This window comes from Carcharhinus amblyrhynchos, chromosome 5, assembly GCF_965287045.1.
Source record: "Carcharhinus amblyrhynchos chromosome 5, sCarAmb.v2.hapA, whole genome shotgun sequence".
NCBI lineage: Eukaryota > Metazoa > Chordata > Chondrichthyes > Carcharhiniformes > Carcharhinidae > Carcharhinus > Carcharhinus amblyrhynchos.
Window position 1 is genome coordinate 104,284,742 of NC_137328.1, and position 26,718 is coordinate 104,311,459.

At 42.7% G+C, this 26,718-nt stretch overlaps 1 protein-coding gene across 4 annotated transcripts in view; it reads right to left on the bottom strand.

Moving 5' to 3' along the window:
- The window catches only part of LOC145343260 (microtubule-associated serine/threonine-protein kinase 4-like), a 445,947-nt gene that overhangs the window by 293,298 nt on the left and 125,931 nt on the right, over positions 1-26,718 (bottom strand). For all 4 annotated transcript variants that reach the window (XM_080189364.1, XM_080189367.1, XM_080189366.1 and 1 more), the window contains exons 2-3: positions 25,944-26,097; positions 22,991-23,115 (exon numbers count right to left, since the gene is read on the bottom strand). In XM_080189364.1, the coding sequence (XP_080045490.1) occupies positions 22,991-23,115; positions 25,944-26,097 (279 nt within the window). The remainder of the gene's footprint in view (positions 1-22,990; positions 23,116-25,943; positions 26,098-26,718) is intronic.

The following is a 26,718-nucleotide window of genomic DNA, read 5'->3' on the forward strand; positions in this document are numbered from 1 at the left end:
GACTAGAAATTTAACTGACATGAGCGTTTCTCCACATCATGTTCACAAAAGCAACTTTGTTCAAAAAAAGAGACAGTCAATCTTTTTTCAATCAAGTATCCCATTCTAAATGGTGGTGCAGACAACAACTGTACTCTGGCGCCATCTAGTGACCCAGCAGGATGCAAGTACTATCCACAATAGGTTTTAAATCAAATTCAGTAACTCATTTGAACAATAGATGTAGTAGAACAGAAGGCATTTCTAGTTACTGTAACTGTTGGGTTAGAACATTATTCCAGCTTGCACTTGTGTACATACCAACTATTAGTTGGTTTTATTCATTCATGGGATGTGAACATCACTAGAAAGGTAAGCATTATTGACCATCGCTAATTACCATTAAGGTGGTGGTGGTGACACAACGGACGGACACACACACACACACACACACACACACACACACACACACACAGGCAGACACACACAACTCTTAGGAAGAGAATTCCAGGAATTTGACACAGCAATGAATGATTGGTGATATATTTTCCAATCCAGGATGATGTGCGACTTGAAAAGGAGCTTAGTAGTGCTGGTGTTCCCATGCACCTGCTGCCTCTTGTTCTTCTAGGTGGCAGAGGTCACAGGTTCTGAAGATGCCGTTGAAGGAATCTTAAATTCTGTAGTTCCTGTACACACTGCTGCCACCGTACGTCAGTGGTGGAGGCAGTAACCCTATAGCTGGATATGAAACTTCAATATTTTAACCCAGATACTAATGGAAGTCTATTTAAAGGCTAATTAATTCTCCCCAATGGTTCAAACTTAATTACAAAACTTACCACTGTGATTATAATCATATTGTCTAAAATGTAATTGCAAACATATGCACCCTTTAGAACTTCTTGCTCACCCTTTACTGGAATGAATAGTCTCTTGCCAAGTTCCGACTGCTACTGTTGTTTGTGCGCTTCCCACCTCCTCATTAGTTAATCTGCAGACCTGTTCCCCCATCTGAACTGATCCCATGGATTAACCCATTGCCCTCCCCTGGCTGTCTCGTCTTCACTAGTCTTTATTCTTAGATTCACATCACTGCTGGTTTTCCAGATTCACATGATGTGTATGCACTGTTAATGCCAAAAGGCCACATTGCACCTCAACTGGGATTCACATCAGTCTCTGTTGGCTCACCATCCACTCTCCAGCTCTTCTCCACCCTTGGGTTTTCACTAAAGGACCTCTAGCAGCTGGACCACAATATTTAGCCTCTCAAATGGTTCCTCAATTCACTTCCACTCCACAATTCAGATCTAATTTGTCAATGCTCCTTCTTGGCTATGTGAAATACTACCTACAGGCCACAGTCCCATAAGTGGCATAACTCTCATCAAAACGACCTAACAAAGTGAGGATAACAGTACACTTGTTTAGGTCAGGCAGTGGTATAGTTCTGTCACTGAACTTGTACAGGAACCCAGATTTGAATCCAAATCCCATTACAGCAGATGGTGAAATTGAAGTTCAATAAAAAAAATTGGAATTAAAAGTCTAATGATAATCCTGAAATCGTTATCAATTGTTGTAAAGAGCTATCTGGTTCACTCATGTCCTTTAGGGAAAGAAATCTGCTGTCCTTATCCGGTCTGGCCTACATGTGACTCCAGAGACACAGTTATGTGGTTGATTCTCTGAATTAGAGGGTAATTAGGAACAGGAGGCAATAAATGGTGACTTAGCCAACGATGCTCCCATTCCGTAAAATGAATAAAGAAAAAAAACATGATCAAGGAGGTATGCCCAAGGTATAAGCACATCCACCTTTCTGCTTTCTCCTCCTGTATATACAGCAATTTGGCAAAGCAAAAAAAAACTTTACACACGAGCATTCTCCTGAGGATAGCAACAAAACAATCTCATGCCCACTTTAAAAGGGATGAGCACAGCACAGAGTTTAACAGCAAGTGAAGAGGAGGTCTTCATCATAGGATAAATGTAAATGACCACGCATTAAATGTCAGGCCATTTGCAGTAGTAGTCCAATCTGAAAAGTGATTGAAACTTTCCTGACTTTTGGCTACAGGCAAAGCACCCGTAGAAGTCTATTCTCCAGTCACAGCTATGGGAAATCAGCCCTTTACAATTGTGGAAAAAGTGAATCAAAAAAGAAATGACAAGAATATCACCTGGATTGAGAGACTATAAATCTAAAGAAAGGCTCAAAAATAATTAATTTTTTGAAAGGCAAGGTGACGATTGAATAGAAGTTTTCAAAATTATATGTTTACAGAAGTGTTTATCCAAAACATCGCCACAATGATCATTGAGAAAGACAATGAAATAATTCAAAATGGAATTTAATATTGCATTTGTATAGGAGGAACATAAAAACAAATGGGAAAAGGGCAGGGAAATGGATGATAATGGCAGCTGTAATATTGCACTAGGACATGATCACTGAGTGCTATTGTACTAGACCAGGAACCACAGGTTGAGAGTTCAGATTACACCTTGATAATTTGTACAAATTAATTTTTTTTTAAAGTCTGGTACATGTGCAAAAGGACCAAAGAAGAATTCAAACAGGTCCCTGATATGTTTCAATGAATGATCTGCCACCCATTACTTGGTCTGGCCCGCATGTGACTCAAGTTTCACACTGCCCAATTCCTTCCCTGTGTCACTTTCTCTGCCACCAAGACCTCGTGAACAGCAATTTCTTCAACCTCTGCACAGGTTCAACGTGTGGCTGCTCAGGGTCCACCTATTCCGCTTCATTCGCCACCATCCCACTTTGCCCCAGCAAAACACTCAGTACTCTTTTACACGAGCACCTGCCATTTAAATGCAAGTGGTTGTTTTTTTGACATCCGAGTTTGTACCTGTCTGCTAAACACAGGTGCAGCTGTCAGACCACATTGGATTGTACCAGGGCAGCTTGTGTCACAGGACAGAACGGTTCAGTTGCCTGTTCTACTCAAGTTTACATCTGAGGGATTTTGGCAGCACAATAAGTTGTTCAAATTCCTGTTTAAAACTAATCACACTTAAAATAGATTTGACCTTTTATACCAGTTTTTCATAATATAAAATGAATACAACTTAATTAACAGGCAAGAAATACATCCATTGTTGATGATCATGTAATAAAATTATCTTGGGTACAATGAAAGTTCCAAGTGCCTGAGCTCTTGCTTTAATACATTAATCCCAAATGCCAGAATTACTTTTGGAATTTTGGATAGTCAGAAGCTTTTTCCCAGGGTGAAAGAGTCAATTACTAGGGGGCATAGGTTTAAGGTGTGAGGGGCGAGATTTAAAGAAGATGTACAAGGCAAGTTTTTTTTTTAAAGAGAGGGTGGAGGATGCCTGGAATATACGGCCAGAGGAGATGGTGGAAGCAGATACTATAGTGACTTTTAAAGGATGTCTTGATAAATATATGAATAGGATGGGAATAGATGAATATGGTTCCCAGAAGAGTGGAAGTTTTTAGTTCAGTCGGGCAGCATGGTCGATGCAGGTTTGGAGGGCTGAAGGGCCTGTACTTGCGCTGTAATTTTCTTTGTTCTACTGCTGCATTTTAAAAAATTCCATGTATCATATTGCAAGTGATTATGCTGAAACATTATACAAGGTTAGAATAAGTGAAAGTTATTTTCAACTTACACATTTCCCTAGACACCATCATGGTTTTGAAACATTAAATTGGCGCACCATCAACTCTGATCAGATCAATGTACAAAATATATTCCATTGCAAGATGAATTATGGTTACATTTTCAAACTCGTGATCATGCAACCACCAAATTACAATCATTAAATCTACTTTCTAATCATCTGCAAGTATCTAGAATTACACACACGCACAACAATCACTATTCTTTAGATCGCTGCATTGCTACATAGATTAAAACAACATCAAAATAATTTTTTAATCAGTTGGCACGCTGATCACAGGATACATGATACTAAACAGCCATGTGAGACAAGGGTCAGAATGGAGTCACACAAAATAAGCAGATTATACTTTGACTGTATCAAGCTACGTCCCTCTCCCTGCCTATTCATTCCTAAATTACTCAAGGTCTTCCATTTTATGGCACCCGAGTTAACAGTTTTTTATTGTTTCATACAAACCAAGTACAGAAACAGGTAAAGTCAGAAGAGGGTCATCACTGAGGTATTGAGGAGACAGCTTTATAGAAAGGGACAAATCAAAGAGTCATGGACCTTGAACACAACTAACAAGGCTTCTTATCCACTTCACTGCATTATCATTTTGACCATCTTTCGTAATGTCTCAGTTTAAATCTAATCTTCTTGAAAACGAAGAGTGCACAAAACCTGAAGGCATGGAGCAGCATAGCTAGAAACAAACTGCTTCCAGTGGGTGAAGGATATAAAAACAGGGGCCTTAAGATACAAGATTAAAACATATGCAATTTCAGGGAAGTGGAGAAACTTCAACATGGAGGATTGAGGCAGTGACCATGTCCAACATTTAAGAATATCTTAGAATGTGATTGCAGGATAGAGAAGCACAAGGGATTTAGGAATTGATGAGATATGTAGGATAAGGCTGATTGTTGAAGTGGAGGATTTTACGTATGCTCCTGTGGCTAAGGGGCACAAAGAATCACAATGTTGGCTTGAATACTGCAATACTGGGAGCTGGTTATTGAAGGTGTATGCTCATTCACAGTCAGGTCTAAGACTGGCCAACAGTGTTCCCACACTGGGCACAGTTAATAATAGTCCAGGGGTGACCTAACCCATACTCTTAAAGGGACAGTCCAGACCCCAAAGCCCAACATACCATGTATACACATACACCCTTCCCCCATAAATCCAACAAAAACATATTAAACCCTAGCAAGGAAGAACATATTTACATATAATGACTATTTGCACAGAGCACTGCAAACTACCACAGTCCCCAACGTAAGCCCCCTTCTGACAGTTTGCATGGACATAATGAGTTTGCCACTGGGATGGCTGTTTCATTAAGGTGATATTTTTTGTCGTCGGAACTTCTTCCGGAGTAGACGCTCCGGATTCTGGAATATCCTGCTGTCCAGCATGAGAGTTCCTTTCTGACGGACCGCAGGTGGTTGCTGCCTCAGATGCGTCCTCCCTTGGGGTGATCAACTCAAGTACCAGGTTCGGGCAACCCTACTGGGACCAACATGGACAGCTCCATCGTTTATGGGGCCTCCCGCTTCTGATGCGGTGCTGAGACCAACTGATTGCATCTCCCTCCCAAATCAGCTTATCCCTACTCTGTACTGTGTAGGCAAAGGTCCTATTTGTGTAATAACCATAGCCAGTACTCACTATCCTCCACAAGTATAACTCCTGGCCAAAACAAACACCCCTCTTTGAAAACTACCTCAACTTTGCGCTTCCTTGCTCTTCTGGCAATCTGTCCTTCTTGGTTCCATTCAAACACGACTCGGGTCTTCTCCAGCCGCCACAGCAGGTCGAACAGGGTTCTTAATTTTCAGTTGAGCATCAGTGAAGCCGGTGAGCATAGAGTTGTTGCATGTGGTGTGTTGTGGCGCGGTGCATACTCAAATGTATTCACTTGCCACCCTAGCAACCCCTCCCCTTGCATGACTTCAGGGAGGGTTTCAGGGTCTGAACAAAATGTTCTGCAAGACCATTCATCACCTGGTGATATGGTGCTGGCCTCTTGTCGGATTCCATGCTGCTCCGTGTACTCAGCAAAATCCTGTGCCACAAACTGGGGTCCATTGTCACCGACCACTTGTTCTGGATTGCCAAACTGGCAAAATATTTTATCGAGTTTGTCTCGTGTTGACTCCGATGTCATGGACTTCATAGTTACAACCTCTGGCCACTTGGATTGGGCATTCACCACCACTACTGTCCTTCTGTTGGCCCAAAGTCAATGTGGATTTGCTACGACGACGATTGGAGCCATTCCCATGGAAGGAGCACCAAATCTGGCCACCATTTATTTTCTGCCAGCAGGAAGTTTCTCCCAAACGCTGTAGGCCTGAAGCCTCCTCCCGCTGTCACCAGCAGCTGCCTGCAGCCTGAGTCCCCTCAGTGTCCACTTCCACAGGAGTCTAGGTTCAAAACTACTCTCTGCCGTTGCCAATACCTACCCGCAGCCCGAGATCCCTCAGTGTTCACTTCACACAATGCTTTCGGCCGGCTTCGAGGCAAGTCTTATCTTTCCCTGAATGGGCTGTTAAGACTGAAGTAACGCGGTCAAAATACTCTTATCTGTTCTTCACAGGGTTGCAAAGCTGTGGTTCTTCTCCCAGTGCCGTTCTTCAAAGTCCAGGGCAATGCTCAGCCTACTCTCCTCTTGCCAGAACGGAATGCCAGCAGAATGAACAGGCAGTGACACCGCCTCGTTGCCAGTTATTATGTATGCCCACATGGACTTTGGGGCATAAATAATCACAAGATAGGTTTGAATATTGCAAAACTGGGAGCTGTTTATTGAAAGCGTGCACTCATTCACAGTCAAGTCTTCAACTGCTGAGCAGAGTCTCACACTGGGCAGAGCTAATAGTCCAGTGGTCACCTAACCCATATTCTTCACTGAATCTCTACGGTGCAGGAGGTGGCCATTCGGCCCATCGAGTCTGCACTGAACACAATCCCACCCTGTTCCTTTATTGTAATTCCTCAGTAATATCCACCTTCAACAATCCACCTTCACTGACTTCAATTGAGTTCAGATCTGGTGATATGCTCTTGCTCAGTAATTTATGCAACCACACACATGGGCAAACAAATCCTGAAGTCAAACTAATTTACTTAGAATGTGCAGTGATACAGGAGCAGGGAGAGGTCAACTTAAAAAGCACGTAGAATAATTAAACTGAAATAGGAAGTACTGTTAACAACTGAAGTTAGTTCAGATTAAGCTGGAGGAAGGTCAAGTAATATTCTAACTGGTGATTAAGACTGTGACTATCAGCCAGTAACATGCTATCTTAATAATGATCAGATAATAGACTGTGTGTGATTTGTCACAAAATTGGGATTTGTCAACATGCTTTTCCAGGTTTAAAATGACCTTAGCGATGGGGAACAATCTCTGCCTCACTTTTTGTGATATACATCTATGTAAAGTTTTTTTTTTAAACCTGCCCACATATTACCTATTCCAGGCTGAGGGCATTGTGCAAACTGAGAATGATCAGAAAGCAGGAAGAGATCAGAACACAAATACCATAAACCACAGCAGGCTGGATTTTAAACTGCTGTAATCTTAAAGTGAACCAGACCAACTGTTCAGCTATCCTTTCCTGCATTCACCTGAAGAAGCAGCAGCGCTCCAAAGGCTCGTGACACTAAATAAACCCATTGGACTTCTTGCTGTTCCCAACCCAATCCAACATAGCATCTCCACATCGTGGCTTTCCGACAAGCAGTGAACAAAAGTCATCGGGATGCAGATAAAGACACTCCTCACATTAGCACCAGTAATGCTGCTAGACATAACTGAACTGAAAAATCACAGAAAAATGCCTGAAACTGATGGGCTCGAGTGGAACGCATTCCTTTAACAAATGCAGGAGATCAGAAGGGGTTCGAGATGCACATGATGGAACTCAAAAATCGCAACACATTACAGGAGCCAACATCAGAACTGGGGACACAATGTCAGAAAGAGAATACGTTAAAGGTAAAAGCTCAGTGATCACTGTGGAAGAACTGATGGCAAATCATTGCCAAAAACTGAACACAGGCAGTCTGTTGGGGTGAGCACTATTTTACTCCTGAACAAAAGCAAGAAACTCTCTCTGTACATTCAATCCAGAGAAAGCTAATGGAAAATATGCCAAAATGTACAAGTACAGGATAGGAACACATATACGAAGACAGATTAAAGTCTGTGAAACACAGGATAATGCTTACAGAATGGCAGTACAGCAAAGTCAATAATAAAGATAAATTGAGAATTTTCAGAATTGTACTGTGCTCAAGGGAAAGGCTTCCAAGGGAAAGCACAAGAGGTTAAGGGCGAGGGGAAATTCCTTGAATCAGATTTCAGTCTCTCTTTTGGCAGTGATTTCACACAGACATGCACAAATTCTCATTCCATTATCTTGTGGTAAATGTATCCACTTTTGTAAACTTTATGGAAATAACCAGTGGCAATACATAGTTGCATACAAATGACATGGACATCACAACCGTTTTGTAGAATGGTCAATGGACCCAGAATGTTAACTGTGTTTCTCTGTCCACTGATGCTGCCAGACTTGCTGAGTATATCCAACATTTTTTGTTTTTATAACAGAGGTTATGACATGTCAGGGGAACACGTTCCCTCATATGGTCGTATTTCAATATAGAAATCAAGACAGGCTACAGCCATCTATTATTCCTAGAGTAATGACTGCTTTACAGTAATGTAAAATTCAAGACACTTAGATCTTGTCAAAGATCATATAAAACCAGGGTGACAACATGAGAAATTAATTTGCTCAATGATATGTATGTATATGTAGATGTACTTTTTTTTAAAAAGAGGGCGATGGGTACCTGGAACTCGTTGCCGGGGGAGGTAGAGGGAGCAGATCCGAGTGACTTTTAAGGGACATCTTGACAAATAAATGAATAGGATGGGAATAGAAGGATATGGTCCCTGGAAGGGTAGAGAGTTTTAGTTTAGACGGGCAGTATGATCAGTGCAGGCTTGGAGAGCTTTTCCTGTGCTATAATTTTCTTTGTTCTCTGACACAGCCTGGGAAGATAGGAAGCTAAAGTCAATCTGTCTGTTTACTCAGCGATGTCTCTTCAGGGCCCAGCTATCGTAAATCCTAACCTACTTTTCGAAGCAGGCGGCAACTGAAGCCATCCAATACCAACCCCAATCCTCCTTCAAATATGCAGCTCAGGCTCCAACACCACCAGCGGCCCCGGGCCCCATTTACAACTCCTGGCCAAGTGAAAACAGTGCTATGACTTTGCTACCAGGTGCACAGAAGTAGGATTCAAGATAAATTTTTAAACTGTGCTTTCTGGGACTAAGAGAAACTGCAGTTTATAGAATCAAAATCATAGCATTCCTACAGTGCAGAAGGAGGCCATTTAGCTGGCGTGACAACAATCCCACCCAGGCCCTTTCCCTGTAACCCCACATATTTAATTTGCTGGTCCCCCAACACTAAATGGCCAATTAACTTAACCTGCACATCTTTGGACTGAGGGGAAACTCATGCATACATGTGCAAACTCCACACAGGCAGTCACCTGAGGCTGGAAATGAATCCAGGTCCCTGAACTTGAGGCTACAGAGTTTCATAGAGGTTTACAGCATGGAAACAGGCCCTTCAGCCCAACTTGTCCACGCTGCCCTTTTTTAAAATAACACTGCCAGCCTCAATTGCCCACGTTTATCCCACGTCCCTCGAAAGCCATCTGATTACAAATCTCTGCAATGCTGTAACCCCTTCTGGATGCCAAGTCAGTCAGCAGCTTGTTCAAATAAATAAGGTTCACCAGTTAAAATCTCAATAGTCCATCACCCACTGACAGTTAACCAGCTCCATAGCATTTCTAGCATCTGAAATCAGCAATGTTAGAGTAGAGTCAAAGCTTTGCCACGCCAGACTTAACTGAAATAAACTAGCATTATCACAGCATTTCCTTTCCAGAAGTTAATTATGAAGCAGTCACATTAGTTATGGCAATTTACTCTGGTATCTAGAGACTATACAAATATTTTGCTGTTATTTATCATGTCAATTAAAAATTCACAGAAAAGCTGAAAAATTTCTAGTTGGTGATCAGAATTTGCTCACACTGAAATAATAGAGATTAATTAGATTAAGAAGTGCTAGCTTTATCCATTCATCATGGCAGTGCAGCTGATTGTTCTTTAACCAAGTCATGCACTGATGTCCAAAAATACCACAGATTTGAAAAGCTTTAGGGCATTTTAAAAATGAAGAATGGCTGACCCAACACATTGGAAAATCACAACATATATTTTGTAGCCCCGTGGAAGGATAATATATCTGTGTGTTTCTGCCTTAAACACATCATTCATTTAATCCTTATTGAACAAGCAATGGTATGCAGCTTTAGAAAACATATAGAAAGAGAACAGTGGAGGAATGAATAATTAAAGTGGGCAATCCCTCATTAGTTTCAACTCCACGTGCGTAAATGTGACAAGAGCTGACTGCAGGACCTTTTGTAATATATTCTCAAATCAGAATTCAGCAATGCATTTTAAATGTTATTATTCACCAGTCTCTCTCCCAGGGCAATCTACAGAGAGTGGTAAGAGATCAATGTGAGTGTAAAACTTGGATCACACAAAGTGCACACAGGACAGGAGATTTCAACCTTTTTACTAGATATTGAAATTAACTTGATACAGCAATTATCACAAACTTTTCAGCCCCAAAAGGCTGAAGATATATTTCCAATTTCTTAAAGATGGTATATATTCTTTCAACACACAATGTCTTCTGTGCTGAAGAATACCTGGATGGTTTACCACCAGCTGTGCATCAAATATACACGTGCACACACTCCATTTTTGCACTGTTAATCAAAGCAACATCGTCTCAATTACAGGTTGAGAAGAGAAGCCTGTTCAATGTTCAAACTCATCCCACATCGCATTAGAAGCGACTTCACTGAAAGTTCAATGAAGTGCTTTGCCATATCATGGTTAATTTTTACTGGGTACTTACATTCTCTGTGCCTGACAACTCACTGCATTACAATCCTTTAACAATTCTAAGCTACAAACACTGGTGTGGTGACACAGTAGTTAGCACTGCTGCCTCTCAGAGCCAGGGATCCCTTGGGTCACTGTCTGTGCGCAGTCTACACATTCTCCCCGTGTCTGCATGGGTTTCCTCTGGGTGCTAAGGTTTCCTCCCACAGTCTGAGACGTGTGCTGGTTAGGTGCACTGGCCACGCTAAATTCTCCCTCAGTGTACCTAAACAGGCACCAGAGTGTGGCAACTAGGTGGTTTTCACAGTGGCTTCGTTACTGTGTTAATGTAAGCCTACCTGTGACACTAATAATTAAACATGAACACTACTGACAGAGGTATGTACTTCCATACGAAAGAACAATCATTCTTGTGCTATGCAATTTAATTAACAGGTTTTTGCCTGTGCTGTCAGCACCATTTCTTTTAAAGAAAGCTACATTTCGTTTCAATCGTCAATTTTAATTTGTTTTGCCACATCAGTAACATGTTATTTGTTTTGTCGGTTTAAAATTGCTGACTTCCCATTACAGTATAAACTAGCTTCCTCTCCTGGGCACAGTAAGGGCACCCAGAGATCCATGATTAAAGATTAAAATGCTCCAAACACATTCTCATCTCCTGCCCCCTCAACCAGTTCCCACTTTTCCAGTTCCCAATTTTCATGTTCATTGTATGCAAAGTTCCATCTTCTGAACTAATTGTTTAGAGAGACACATTCCTGATGGCAGGTTCAAAATCAGATTAGTTCAGTGACGTGCTAATGACAGACTGGGCCTCATGTTATCTTATGGAGGGATCCTATGTACTTGGCTCTTATGTACTTGGAATACATTTTCTTGCCATCAATACTCCTTACATGAAAACCTTTTGTACTTACATTGTGATAATCTCATGACACCTGGTTTATGCTCATTTCAACAATTGGTTTTAAGCAGCTGTGCCAGAGGTCAGCAGTTCTCATTGTTGAATTCCGAGACACAAGGGAGGGGAGCAGGAAAATGACAATTTACACGGAGACTCAGAACCGTCAAGGCGGTGGGGTAGGGGAAGTATGCATGTGGAGTTGGGGCAGGACACGGAGGAGTGTAGTAAAGGCCTGGCATCGTGACTGTGGTAGAAACAATTAGGCATGGTTAAAAAGAGGGAACTAAAGAGCAATGTCATTACTGTACAAGCATGGGTCCACTTCTGGATGTTGGTTGGCAGACTGGGTAGGCAGCACTACGGTTAGGTGACACAGCAGTTAGCCTCACAGCCACAGGGACCTGGGTTCAATTCTGGCCTTGGGTGATTGCACATTCCCACCGTATCTGCATGAGTTTTCCCTAGGTGCTCAGGTTTCCGCCCATAGTCCAAAGATGTGCAGGTTAGGTGGGTTAGCCATGGTAAATTGGCCCTTCGTGTCGGTTAGGTGGATTAGAGGGACAAATATATGGGGTTACAGGGAAAGGACTGGGATAAGATTATCTGTTGGACAGTCAATGCAGACTTGATATGACGAATGACTTCCTTCTGCACTGTAGGGATTTGATGATGATAACGAGTGTCCTTACAGGGTTTTACATTCACCTACAAAATTTCAATTATCCCCAATGAGTATGACCTCAGTCAATGTCCATTACAGTGCGGAGGGGAGGGAGGGCCAGGGAGTTCAGCCATGTCCTACAGAGTGATGAGAACAACATTGGGCACCAATGTGAACATTTAATACACAACATCACAATAAAAGAAATGTCCCAAGTCCCATGTAACTATCAAAACGTAACAACTGTGAGGCAGCTCAATACATTTAATGCTCTGACTAAGCTCACCTCAACAAATAATGAAGCATACACGAAAATAATGTAAAATATTTACAAATGAAACTTAAACTTTGAAACTCTCATCATCATCACAGAATCCCAACAGCGCAGAAGAAAATCATTTGGCACATCAAGTCTGCACTGACTCTCCAACAGAACATCTCCCCCGAGTCCTATCCCTGTAACCCTTCATATTTATCTCTCTAATCCACCTAACCTGCACATCTTTGGACTGAAGGCGGAAACTGGAGCACCTGGAGATAACCTATGCAGACATGGGGGAAGGTGCAAACTCCACACAGATACCCAGGGCCAGAATTGAACCTGGGTCCCTGCTATGAGGCAGCAGTGCCAACCACTGTGCCACCTAACCCCTCTGCTAGCCAACATCCTGAGGAGGGCCTGCTTGCACAGTAATGACATTGCTCTTCAGGTGTTTATGAAAAAAATCTGTGCCCTCAGTAAGTCTTGCATTAATGGCAATGGAGTAAGCTCAGGCAGTGATAAAAAGCCTCCCGGTTTGTCCTAGCCTGCCAGTGGGTTACACCAATGAAAAGCTTCCCCCGCTGCATAATCATGCTGGTCTCCCATTCACTCCCCTAACACATTACATTTTAATTGTAATCACGTGGGATCCAGCACAGAACAAGAGAGGAGGCTTCCTGTTCCATCTACTGAATGATGCGCCATGGTTAAAATGCCAACCAAAGTATTCTTCACGGTTTTATTTCCATTCCTGGGACTGGGGGCAGCGCTGGCTAGCCAGCATTTATTGTCTACCCCCAATTGCCCTCAAGGTGGTGATGGTGAGCTGACTTCTTGAACCGCTGCAGTTCCTGTGATGCAGATGCAGGTTAGGGAGGGAGCTGCAGGATTTTGACCCAGCAACAGTGATAAGAACATAAGAAATAGGAGCAGGAGTAGGCCATCCAGCCCTTCGAGCCTGCCCCACCATTCAATAAGATCATGGCTGATCTGTCGTGGCTCAGTTCCACCTTCCCGCCCTCTCCCCATAACCCTTAATCCCCTCTCTTACCAAAAACCCATCAACCCGCGTCTTAAAAATATTTAGCGAGGCAGCCTCCACCACTTCAACGGGCAGAGAATTCCAGAGATTCACCACCCTTTGAGTGAAGAAGTTCCTCCTCAACTCCGTTCTAAACCGCCCCCCTTTATCTTGAGGCTGTGCCCCCTAGTCCTACTGTCTTTTTTGAGCGGGAAGAGTCTCTCCACCTCTATCCTATCCATCCCATTCATCATCTTATACATCTCAATGAGATCTCCCCTCATTCTTCTAAACTCTAACGAGTACAAGCCTAGTTTATTCAGCCTCTCCTCATAGCTCAACCCCCTCAACTCCGGTATCAGCCTAGTAAACCTCCTCTGCACTCCCTCCAAGGCCAAAATATCTTTGCGCAGGTGCGGCGCCCAAAACTGCACACAGTACTCCAGCTGCAGCCTCACCAATGCCCTATACAGCTGCAGTAAGACCTCCCTACTTTTATATTCAATCCCCCTCACTATGAAGGCCAGCATCCCATTCGCCTTCCTGACCACCTGCTGCACCTGCAAGTTGGGTTTTTGCGACTCACGCACAAGGACCCCAAGGTCCCTCTGCACCGTCGCCTGCTGCAGTTTTTCGCCACGTAAGTAATAGTCCTTCCTACCATTCTTCCTACCAAAGTGGACCACCTCACACTTGCCAACATTAAATTCCATTTGCCATTTCCTGGCCCATTCGCCCAGCCTATCTAGGTCCTTCTGCAGACTCTCCACACCCTCCGCACAATTTGCCGTTTCCCCAATCTTGGTGTCATCAGCAAATTTCGACACCCTACACTCGGTTCCCTCCTCCAGATCATCTATATAAATGGTAAAAAGCTGAGGCCCCAGCACCGACCCCTGGGGCACTCCACTAGTCACCATCCGCCAATCCGAATAGCACCCGTTGACCCCCACTCTCTGCCTCCTATTTGACAACCAATCCTCTATCCACGCTAACACCCTACCCCCAACTCCATGTCCCTCGACCTTCTGCAATAACCTCTTGTGAGGTACTTTGTCAAACGCCTTCTGAAAATCCAGAAAGACCACATCCACCGGCTCTCCTCTATCCACCGCCCTAGACACATCCTCATAGAACTCCAATAAATTTGTCAGACACGACTTCCCCTTAACGAAACTGTGCTGCGTCCGCTCTATCAAGCAATTGCCTTCAAGATGCCTCACAATTTCCTCCTTAATGACGGATTCTAACATTTTACCTACCACAGACGTTAAACTAACCGGCCTATAATTCCCCGCCTTTTGCCTGGCACCCTTCTTAAACAACGGCGTAACATTAGCTGTTTTCCAATCTTCCGGCATTTCCCCGGAATCCAGCGACGTCTGGAAAATAACCACCAAGGCATCCACTATCACCTCCGCCAGTTCTTTCAGAACCCTCGGATGCATTCCATCCGGTCCTGGGGACTTGTCCACAATCAGCCCCTCCAGTCTGTCGAGCACCGCCTCTCTAGTAACAGTAATGTCATTAAGACCCTCCAGTCCTACCACCTTTCCATCACTAACACCCGGCAAATTATTCACGTCCTCCTCCGTGAAGACAGAAACAAAAATGTTATTCAATACCTTAGCCATATCCCCATCCCCTACCACTAGGTCCCCTTTCTCATCCTCTAAAGGACCAATGTTCACCCTAGCCAGCCTCTTCCTTTTTATATATTTATAAAAACTCTTGCTATCCTTTTTTATATTAAGCGCTAGCCCAGCTTCATAGTTTCTCCTACCCTTCTTTATCAACTTCTTCGTCAATCTTTGTTGACATTTAAACCTCTCCCAATCCTCTTCTCGCCCACTACTCTTAGCTACTCTAAATTCCTCCGCTTTTAATTTAACACTTTCCTTCACCTCCTTCGTTATCCACGGCTTATTACCTCTCCTCCTACTGTCCTTTTTGACCATCGGAATAAATTTCCACTGAGCACCAAGAAAGATCTCCTTAAAGATCCTCCACTGCTCCTCAGCAGACCCTCCCTCCAACGCGCTCCCCCAGTCAACATTCGCCAATTCTTCTCTCATCCTACCGTACTCCCCTCTATTCAAACAAAGTATGCGTGTCCGGGAACCCACTTTCTCCTCCTCCATCTGCACCAGAAACTCCACCATACAATGATCACTCTCCCCAAGAGAATCCTTCACCGCAAGGTCCCTAATTCTACCCGCCTCATTAAATAGCACGAGATCCAAGATAGCTCTCTCCCTTGTCGGCTCCAACACGCACTGTTCCAGGAAACTATCCCGGCAGCATTCCAAGAACTCCTCCTCGAGCCCACCGCGTCCAACATGGGTCGACCAATCAATATGCAGATTGAAATCCCCCATAACTACGGCCGTCCCATTCCTGCACGCCGCACTTATTTGCACGTTAACAGCCCGCCCCACCTCCAGATCATTATTCGGGGGCCTATAGACGACACCCACCAGCGTCTTCCTCCCTTTGCTGTTCCTAATCTCCACCCACAACGATTCCACTTTCTGCTCCTTGGCTCCAATATCATCCCTTGCTACCACCTTGATGCTATCCTTAATCAACAGAGCTACGCCCCCCCTTTACCCTCCTGCCTATCCTTCCTAAACACTTGATAGCCCTGTACATTCAGCTCCCAGTCCCTGTCACATTGCAGCCAAGTCTCTGTAATGGCCACCAGATCGTATCCATTTGTGTCGATCTGCGCCACCAGCTCATCCACTTTATTCCGAATGCTTCGTGCATTCAGATAAAGCGCTTTCATCCCAGCCTTCACCTGGACCCTATTTGCCGTAACGCCACCAACCATACTCACGCCCCCTACTCCCTCTATTATTGGGACATCCTTGGCCTCTTCCCTTACCTGTACCCTATCCTTAACTTTAGACCTTGTAACGTCACCTACCCTCGCACCCTCCCCCCCCCAATTAGTTTAAAGCCCTGTCTACAGTCCTCTTTACTCGATTCGCCAGCACTCTGGTCCCAGCACGGTTCAGACCAACCCCATCCCGCCCGAACAGGTCCCACCTACCCCAATACTGGTGCCAATGCCCCATAAATTCAAACCCATTCCTCCCACACCAATCCCTGAGCCACCCATTCACTTCCTTAATCCTGTCAACCTTATGCCCGTCTGCACTCGGTTCAGGCAGTAGCCCAGAGATGACCACCTTTTCGGTTCTACTTTTTAATTCCATACCCAGCTTTTCATACTCCCTCCCCAGATCCTCAGTCCGCATTTTGCTTACGTCGCCGGCACCCACATGTACCACAACGACCGGATTCTCACCCTCCCACTCCAGGTTCCTCTGCAGCCCAGCTGCGACATCCCGGACCCGAGCACCAGGCAGACAACACACCCTTCTGTGCACTTTGTCATTGCGACAAAGGACAGTGTCAATACCCTTCACCCCACTATCCCCAATCACTACTACGTTCCTTTTCCCCTTCTCTTTGCCTATGTCCTGCTGCATCACTGTACCGTGTGCAGTTTGCTCACCAACCTCACATGCCTCCTCCTCTTCCAGACTGGAAGCAAGAACCTCAAACCTGTTATGCAGATTAAGAGGCTGAGGCCTCCGCTCCCCACCCTCCTTCCTCCGCTCCTCAGCCCCCTTCCTCCTCCCAGCAGCCCCCTCTTGTTCCTGACCCTTAGAGTTAGCCAGTCTGGGGGGGGGGGTGGATGTCTCTTGCACCCCACTGACAATGGCACCCTCTCTCCCCCTGATGAGCCTCAGTGTCCGTAGCTCAGAGGCCAGCTCATCCACCTTGAGCTGGAGCTCCTCCAGCAACCTGCACTTACTGCAGACATGGTCACTGGGATGGACCCTGGAGTCCACCAGTTCCCACATCATACAGAAACAACACATCACATGCCCCTCCATTATTCACTGTAGTAGTTTTGAAAAAAAAATTTTCTTTTTCCTTGTTTTTCAAACGAACTCACCTGGCCTTTTTTCCTTCAAGCCCTTTTTGATATTAAGCCCTAATAGCTCACTCTGCTTCCCTCTCACTCCACTGCCCGCTCCGACGCTGCCCGCTGTCTACAGCAGGCCTCCTTTTAAACCTGGCGCTGATTTAAAGCTGATGGCCCACAACTGCCTTCTAACCACTCCCTCAGAATTCTTAAAGCAGTAAATACAATAAATAAATGCTTTAAACAGTTCTACAAAGAACAAAGTGCTTTAAACTTATTTTAAACAGGTTTTTAACAGGTAAAATCTTAGCTCTCTCTCTCTGCTCCTTCACTCGTCTGCTCCAGCAAACAATGGAAGGCTTCACCTGGCTATATACTTCCAAGTCAGAAAATTCCAACGTTTTATCCTACTGTCGCCCCACAGACACCCCACCCCCCCGCCCCTTCCCCTGTTTTCATAGCAAATGGTAGGAATGAGAATATTTTGTAGTATTTCAAACAGCAGTAAAAAGTTAAGCAAGTTCTGAAAGCTAATTCTAAAATAAAGTGTGATGGCAGGTGAATGTGAGCTGAACTGGACTTTCACTCTTTCTAATTTTTCCATCAATGCTTTAAGTGACACTTGAGGTGTAGAGCAAAGACAAGCCTACAACAGAAGGCAAATCACAACTGGTAGGGTTTCAACAGAGTTCAAGGGAAGGCAGTATTCTGGTATTATCACTAAACTAGTAATTCAGAGACCCAGGGCAACATATGATAACCCGGGTTCAAATCTCACCAAGGCAGATGGTGAAATTTGAATTCAGTAAGAATCTGGAATTCAAAGTCTATTGATGACCATGAAGCCAATGTCGTAAAAGCCCATCTGGTTCACTAATGTCCTTTAGGGAAGGAAATCTGCCATCCTTACCTGGTCTGGCCTATATGTGACTCCAGATCCAGATATGACTCTAACACTACATTCTGCACTTTCTCCTTTCCTTCTCTATGTATGGTATGCTTTGTCTGTACAGCGCACAAGAAACAATACTTTTTACTATATACCAATACATGTGATAATAATAAATCAAATCCAAGGTCCATAGCAACGTGATTGACTTTTAATTCCCTCTGAAGCAATTTGGGATGGGCAATAAATGCCAGCCCAGCCAGTGTCGTCCACATGCCATGAATTTAAAAAAAAAGCAGACGATGGAAAATGATCCAAATGGTTACACAAAAATATTGTTAAACATGAATATATTTTCACACTTCCTGCTTCAACAATTGTGCATCAACATCTACCCAAGCCTCCCATTGTCCATTTTGAATACATTGAAATCTTGTTGGAGACATGAAATACTTAGCATCAAATTCTTAGCATGCTTCTGAAAAAACACCACAGTTAGGATTTTTGGTAGCCATTGTGTTTTAAGGTTTCTAAAATCAGGCATCAGGCAAAACATGCACTGCAAATAAAGCAAAATGCTGCAGATGATGGAAATCTGAAATCAAAACGAAATGCTGGAAATGCTCAGCAAGTTTGGCAACATCTGTGGAGAGAGGAAAAGCGCTGAAAATTATTTCAGAGAACTCATCAGAACAGCAGCAGACTTTGATTTTTGATTTGATCTATTATTGTCACATGTATTAACATACAGTGAAAAGTATTGTTTCTTGAGCACTATACAGACATTGTCACGGGCAGGACAGGTAAATTTGTAGAATGGCCCAACAGTCAATTGACTTTTGACTGCTCTCCAAATGTCCATGTCCCCCGCCTACAACGATGCCACTCACTGGCAGGACTAGAAAACCCCACCCTCTGAGCAAATGTTCTGAATTCAGTATTTCTAGTAATTTGCTTCAACAGGCTTGCTCTCTGCAGTAATGTGAACTTTACATGGGTGATGGCTTTCCTGGTCAGCTGCTTATTGCCAATGCTTTGGTCAGTGAAACTTTGCACATTGTCTCACCAACTGTTAACAAAAACTTTAACAAATATTGAACATTAACTATTACTGAATTAAAAATGAAAACATGGCACCGTTTATTAAATTAAAAACGCCAAATGCCAGAACTCAGTGTCCATACTTGTACGATTATTTATACAGTATAGAATGGAGAGAGGGAGGGAAGGAAGGGACAAGAAAAGGAGGGGAAGGAAAATTATTTTTGAAATGTACCTCTGTTATTACCAAGGCAGCTTAATTTGCCTCTAGTTACAATACATCGTAATCTAGCCAAGTTGGCAGTAAAAAGCCACCAACGATCACAATTTTAGGCATAAAGAATTATAGTATATCTATGTATATAAAGATGAGGTGCCACATGACACCAAATTATAGTCAAACAGGTTTATTTGAAATCATAACCTTTCAGAGCACTGCTCCTTCGACAGCTAAGTGTATGTACATATATGTGAAGTGTAAGTATATGTATGTATACACACATCTGCGTGTGATGGAGTGTTGACTCAAGGCTGTATCCAAACGTGATGGAGTTTTCACTCAAAGCTAGGAATTAGTCGTGTTAGTGTAATATTCTAGGCATAACCATTCTGAATTTTATAAATAGGAGAAGACATTACAAGACAAAAGAGGGATTGATAAATTTGCATATTTGTTAAGCCACAATCATTGACAGTTTTGCACAAGTCATGGAAAGGACAATTAAGTTATCGAGTTTTGAGAAGAAGTTGGCTGGGCTGATACCAATGATCTATTGGATGTACCACTGGAAAAGAGAAAACCAAGAGGAAATTTCAGAGTTTTTGTAAAATTGTGAAGAGATCCAATCGATTGAGTAGCTAAAGCCCGTTTTCTCTGGCTTGAGGAATTGTTTGCAATGGAGTTCATTAGTATAAATATCTGAAGTAGAGGAAGATTCAGGAAATGCGAGAGGGAGGGGACACGGAAGCGGGCGGGGGGGGGGGGGGCGGCGCTGAGGGGCTTCGGTAAATAGCCAACAAACCCCTCAATGGTTTTCTCAACAATGGAAAATCCAAACTTGGATCATTTTCATTCATTTTTCATTAAAGCAAAGACATATTAAATCCAATTAACCCATAATGAATTTATAATACTAGGGCAGTTTTGAACATAAGAACATAAGAAATAGGAGCAGGAGTAGGCCATCTGGCCCTTCGAGCCTGCCCCACCATTCAATAAGATCATGGCTGATCTTTGCCTTGGTACTCACAGTGGAAAATGATCTGGGAGGTTGTACTACAGGTTTGCGGCAGACTGAAAAGTTTGAGTATGTGGATATTAAGAAAGAGGATGTGTTGGAACTTTAAAATTCTATCAAGATAGGTAAGTCGTTGGGACCGGATGGGATGTACCCCAGGTTACTGTGGGAGGTGAGGGAAGTGATTGCAGAGCCCCTGGTGATGATCTTTGCATCAACGATGGAGACGGGAGAGGTTCCGGAGGATTGGAGGCTTGCCGATGTAGCTCCTATTTTCAAGAAAATAGGAACTACATCGGCCTTGGAGGGAGTGCAGAGGAGGTTTACTAGGCTGATACCGGAGTTGAGGGGATTGAGCTATGAGGAGAGGCTGAATAAACTAGGCTTGTACTCGTTAGAGTTTAGAAGAATGAGGGGAGATCTCATTGAGACGTATAAGATGATGAATGGGATGGATAGGATAGAGGTGGAGAGAGTCTTCCCGCTCAGAAAGGACAGTAGGACTAGGGGGCACAGCCTCAAGATAAAGGGGGGGCGGTTTAGAACGGAGTTGAGGAGGAACTTCTTCACTCAAAGGGTGGTGAATCTCTGGAATTCTCTGCCCGTTGAAGTGGTGGAGGCTACCTCGCTAAATATTTTTAAGACGTGGGTTGATGGGTTTTTGATAAGAGAGGAGATTAAGGGTTATGGGGAGAGGGCGGGAATGTGGAACTGAGCAATACAAGTTTAATTTGTATCTCACTCTGAAGGCAGGGATCAGATCTACGTTAGATTGTTAATCCTTTCAGATTTTCTCAAAGGTTAATTTCATGGGATGTAAATAAATTCTCTGCTGTGAGCAGCCTGCCAGTTTTCTTCCCCTCTCTTCCATTCAATTCTTTCACTATTTGTTGCAGAGTTAGCTTCTGCCAGTCAGCAGTCCATTCCATTTGTGAAGCACTCTATTTGAGAGCTTTCTGGCCCTTGTCTTTTAGTTCACTAGTTACGGTCAATTTCAGGTTATTTTCTGAATCCACCCTGCCCAAGGCCAGGGCAGTAAGCGACAGACAGCAGGTAATTCTAAGCAGGTAATTTAATTTGGAATTTATCAGCAGGGAACTGACAGAGTTCAAAATTAATAAGCCTTAACTGAAACTGAGGAGAAGAAATGCTTCTAACTTGGCCTGTGATCATTAACATTCAGGAACTTAAAGATGGATTGAAGTTGGGAAAGTGTCCGTTGAGAGAAATAGCAACAATAAATGTGTCTCATTTTACATTTTGTGTTTTTAAATCTCAGGTTAAAAGGAGAAAAGAAAAAGGACTGTGAAGTATGTGCATTAAACTGCATATGGCCCAAAGAAACAGACTTCAATGGTGCCTTCTTGCTACTGAATATTTGCTGTGAGGTAGCTGCGCCTTTCACACTTCTCAGCATCTAGATCCAGGTCCCTAAGAGTGGCACCTTTCATAAAATTCAATTATTTTGGTAGGAAACATAGGAACAAGGGTAGGCCATTCAGCCCATCGAGTCTGTTCTGCCAGTCAATATGATCACGGCAGAACGGGCACTTCAATGTCTTTTACACCCACTATCCCCATAACCCTTTATGTTATTGTTAATCAGAAATCGATCAGTCTCTGCTTTGAAGATACTCAATGACTGAGCTTCCACATCCCACTGGGGTAAAGAATTCCAAAGATTCACAATCCTGTGTAAATAAATTTCTCCTCATCGCAGTCTTAAGTGGCATCCTCTTTATTTTGAAATTGCACCCATCCCAGTTCTAAATTCCCCAACCAAAGGAAACATCTTACTTGCATCTACCCTGTCTATTCTTTTAAGTACTTTGTAAGTTAAGTATTTTGTAGTTCAAGATCACTAACTAGTCCAACATCAGCTATCTGGAGACTCAAAAGTGTGTGCATTAGTGTTTTATTTTTGCAAACCTCAGCATGTGATGTATGTAATTTAAAAGTTTCTTCACCTAATGGCTAGTGTTAAATATTCTCCACATTGGTGGAGAGCAAAGCGGCATGCGAACAGTGGCAACATTCGTATCTGCAAGTTCACACTGACGCAATCTGTACAAAGCTCCAACCTCTTTTCCTGTGAGGTCCAAAAATAGACATGTAGATCTTACATACAAGTGGAATTTCTTTTTAGCAACTGCTCGCCACTTTGATGAATAAAGATCCAAGAAGATTGGGATGGAAGTGTTGGGGTGGGAGGGGGGAAGAAAGGAAAAGAACAGATATGAAATAAAATAAATGGAGTAGCTATTAATGTTACACATCATTTTCTTTATACTATCAATGAATAACTTTGCTACATTTTTCAAATACACACACACACACACAGACACGTTAGAAGGAATGTACTTACCAAACTGGCAGTGAGGGAAGGAGCTGACTGACCCAATGTTTGGCTGTGCATGCGAACAAGATTTGTTGTCTCCATTGTCTGTTGCCATGATGTCGGTATAGAAGCCGGTGGAAGAAGATATTTTCCTGAGGTTTTAAAAAATAAGATTTGACTGTAGTCAATCTAAACAAGCATTACAGATTTCTCTGAAAAACAGGTCAAGCACTTTTCAGGCTGAGTCTGAATATTTGTTTCAAATCCTTTAAGTAACAGAGGACAAGATTTTCTTAATATATAAATAGCAAACAGGTGTTGTTTGTACACGCGTGAAGTACAAGTAGAAACCAAACAATATGAATGCGTAGTTGCTGGTACTCCACGATGTGTATCTGATATGATCTGAAGATGAAGTTTGAGGATACATGCCATCAAAATATTGGTTTCTAATGAAGCAAACGAGATGCTGAACAAAGGTTTTAAGGAGCAGGTTGATGATGTGTACAGATAATTATCTCCAGCCACACAGGTAATAAACCAGTGCAATGGTTAACCTGTATATAACCGGCGTGCTCAAGTTCTACTAACTTGACACAGTAAGAAGTCTCACAATACCAGGTTAAAGTCCAACACGTTTATTTGGAATCATGAGCCTTTGGAGCACTGGTTTATTTGGAATCACGAGCTTTCAGAGCGCTGCTCCTTCATCACCTGTTGGACTTTAACCTGGTGTTGAGAGACTTCTTACTGTGTCCACCCCAGTCCAATGCCCGCATCTCCACATCATAACTTGACACAGACCAGGAGTTAACTCGATAGCCATAGGCAGGCACACTCAACTGATCTCACCGCAGTTAGGTAAAGTTCAAGCCAACCAGTGTCCCCTGTGTGAACATGAATTAACCCAATGGCAATATAGCCACACACATACAGAATGCCAATTTGGTGGCGGTACCATAAGACAACTGAACTCTGCCAAACAGTACCTCAGCAAATCATCAGCAGCTTGAAGGGTGGAGGAAAGGAAAGAAAATTGGTTGAGAGAGGGAAATAAAGTAAAATGTATGAAGAAAATTCAAAAGCAAAGAGTGTGATTAGAAATGGAGATAATTTTACCCAGATTATGTTTAAATGGAAAGTACATATACAAGCAATCTCTTCAGAAGAAAATTATTAGAGATTTTAAAAATATTAAAGATTTAAATTTGAGTTTTCATTCTACTTCTTCTGTCAGTTTTTCTCTCGCCCTTAATCCCATAATTTCAATTTCTCAATATGGTTTCAATCTAATTCATATTCCTTCTTTGTATTTCCTGCTTAGGACTCTGCGCGTCTTGGTGAGCATTCTTGAGTCTAGTTGGGTAAAGAGCCTCACTATTCATTGCTCTGGCAGGTAATGTCAGAGATCCCTTGTTGAGGGGCACTGCACTAGAACACGCCCAGCCTCCTGACTAAAGCTGGCTAAAGCTTTTTCAGCAACATTTCAGTGAGATCAGCCAATCACAGAATCCCGGTCATACCCAGTAATATTATTAATTTATTTCTGACAGGTTACCGTCAGCTGATGATAGTTATTCAGTACCTTTCTGTTCAGAATGATAGCTTAGCAACTTTTTTTTTAAAATCTGGGGCAGCATGATGACACAGTGGTTAGACTGCTGCCTCACGGCACCAGGGACCCCAATTCAATTCCAGCCTTGGGTGCCTGTCTGTGTGGAGTCTGCACCCTCTCCTCATGTCTGCATGGGTTTCCTCCAGGTATTCCAGTTTCCTCCCGCAGTCCAAATGGATTGGCTATGCTAGATTGCCTCGTAGTGTCTCAAGATGCGTAAATTAGGGGGATTGGCAGGGAAAATATTTGGGGCCAAGGGAATAGCGCCTGGCTGGGATGCCCTGTTGAAGAGTCAATGCAGACTCGATGGACTGAATGGCCTCCTTCTGCAGTGTTTTTTTAAGCAGCTCAGTAATCTGGCAAATTTTTACAAAATATCCTCATCAATAAAATACCACAAATTATTATTTAATTCTTTTCTCATGAAGTATGATAGTTTCCAATATCTACAGAAAGATTCCATTCCATTTTAAGACGCGGGTAGATAGGTTTTTGATAGGCAAGGGAATTAAGGGTTATGGGGAGAAGGCGGGAAAGTGGGACTGAGCCACGTCAGATCAGCCATGATCTTACTGAATGGCGGGGCAGGCTCGAAGGGCTAGATGGCCTACTCCTGCTCCTATTTCTTATGTCCATCAAGTTGATGAGAAAGGAACAAGGCAAGTCACTATCTATTAATATGTCATAAAATATAGTAACTTCATCTTTAAGCTTGGAAATTCCAGAAGAATTAAAGAAGAAAGGCACATCCCTCTGATTTTTTTTTAATCATTGAATATTCACAGCTGGGTACAAAGTTATATTGAGAAGCTTTCAAATCATTATACATCCATAATATGCATTCCAGTATGCATACAAAATTCCATAATAAATATTTACACTAATCCTTGTTAAAAATTTTGCATATTTTTATATGCACAAAAGGTATCTTATTAATTCACTACTATGTTTAAGAAATAACACAATAAATTTTCAAAAGGTTTACACAAAATAGTTGCCTATCCTGAGGAACGAACAATGATAATTGCAAGCCTGGTGTTTAAATCTTGCTGCAAACTGAACACCATTGTGTTAAACTAAATGGATAAATGAAAGCATGTGTATTGAATTCTACAAAAACAGGCAAACATTCCACTTCAGTGAAATAAACTCATGAAACTTCTGGGTAAAGATTATCAACACATTTGATTAGCATTAAAATAAACCTTTACAGTAGATTCTTGGAAAAGATACTGACATACAAGCAAAAACAAACAGAAAACCAATTTCTACTCTTTGCAAAATTCAAAATCTAACAAATAGATTACCACATTAAGCAGCTTAAAATACCATGGGAGTTTAAAAGACTTAGTTATTTTCACATACCGGTCAAAGCTCCCCCCAAACTGCCTCTTCTCAAGTACTTCACATCTTCACTTAGCTGTCTTTTAAATTTCAAGGTCTTGCCCGTACCACAGGACACATCAGGATTGCTGGATTTGCGAAACGGAAAGGATGGTGGGTACAAGATGTGGTCAAACTGAAAGGGAAACAAAAAAAGACATAAGAATACTGCATGAAGGTTTTGGTTAAACAGTAAGGATTCGCTGCTTTCAAGTTTCCCATTAATAAATAAACTTTAATATTGTGTTAATCAGAAGTAGGGCTCTCATTAACGCTGCAATGAAGTTATTGTGAAATCCCCCTAGTTTCCACACTCTGGCGCCTGTTAGGGTCAGTGCACTTAACTATAGCATATCTTCCAGACTGTGGGAGGAAACTGGAGCACCTGGAAGAAATCCACACAGACACGAAGAGAACATGCAAACTCCACATAGACAGCGACCCAAGCCAGGAATGAAACCCAGGTCCTGGAGCTATGAGGCAGCAGTGCTAACCATTGAGATTAGCTTCTTCACCTGATGACACTGCTTGGCAACAACTATGTGAAGCTAGTATCACCACATAGACATTGGTCATAACCTTGCAGGATGAATAGATGATTGACATTTGGCAAATAAAGACTTTCCAAGCCTTTTTTTTATTTACACTTTTATTAGAAATGTTATACAAGTGTCCAATCCATGAATAAAACTCAAAACTAAAAAGATACCCCTGGAGTAACATCTCTTCATCAAACTATGGCAACTCTTCTATACAG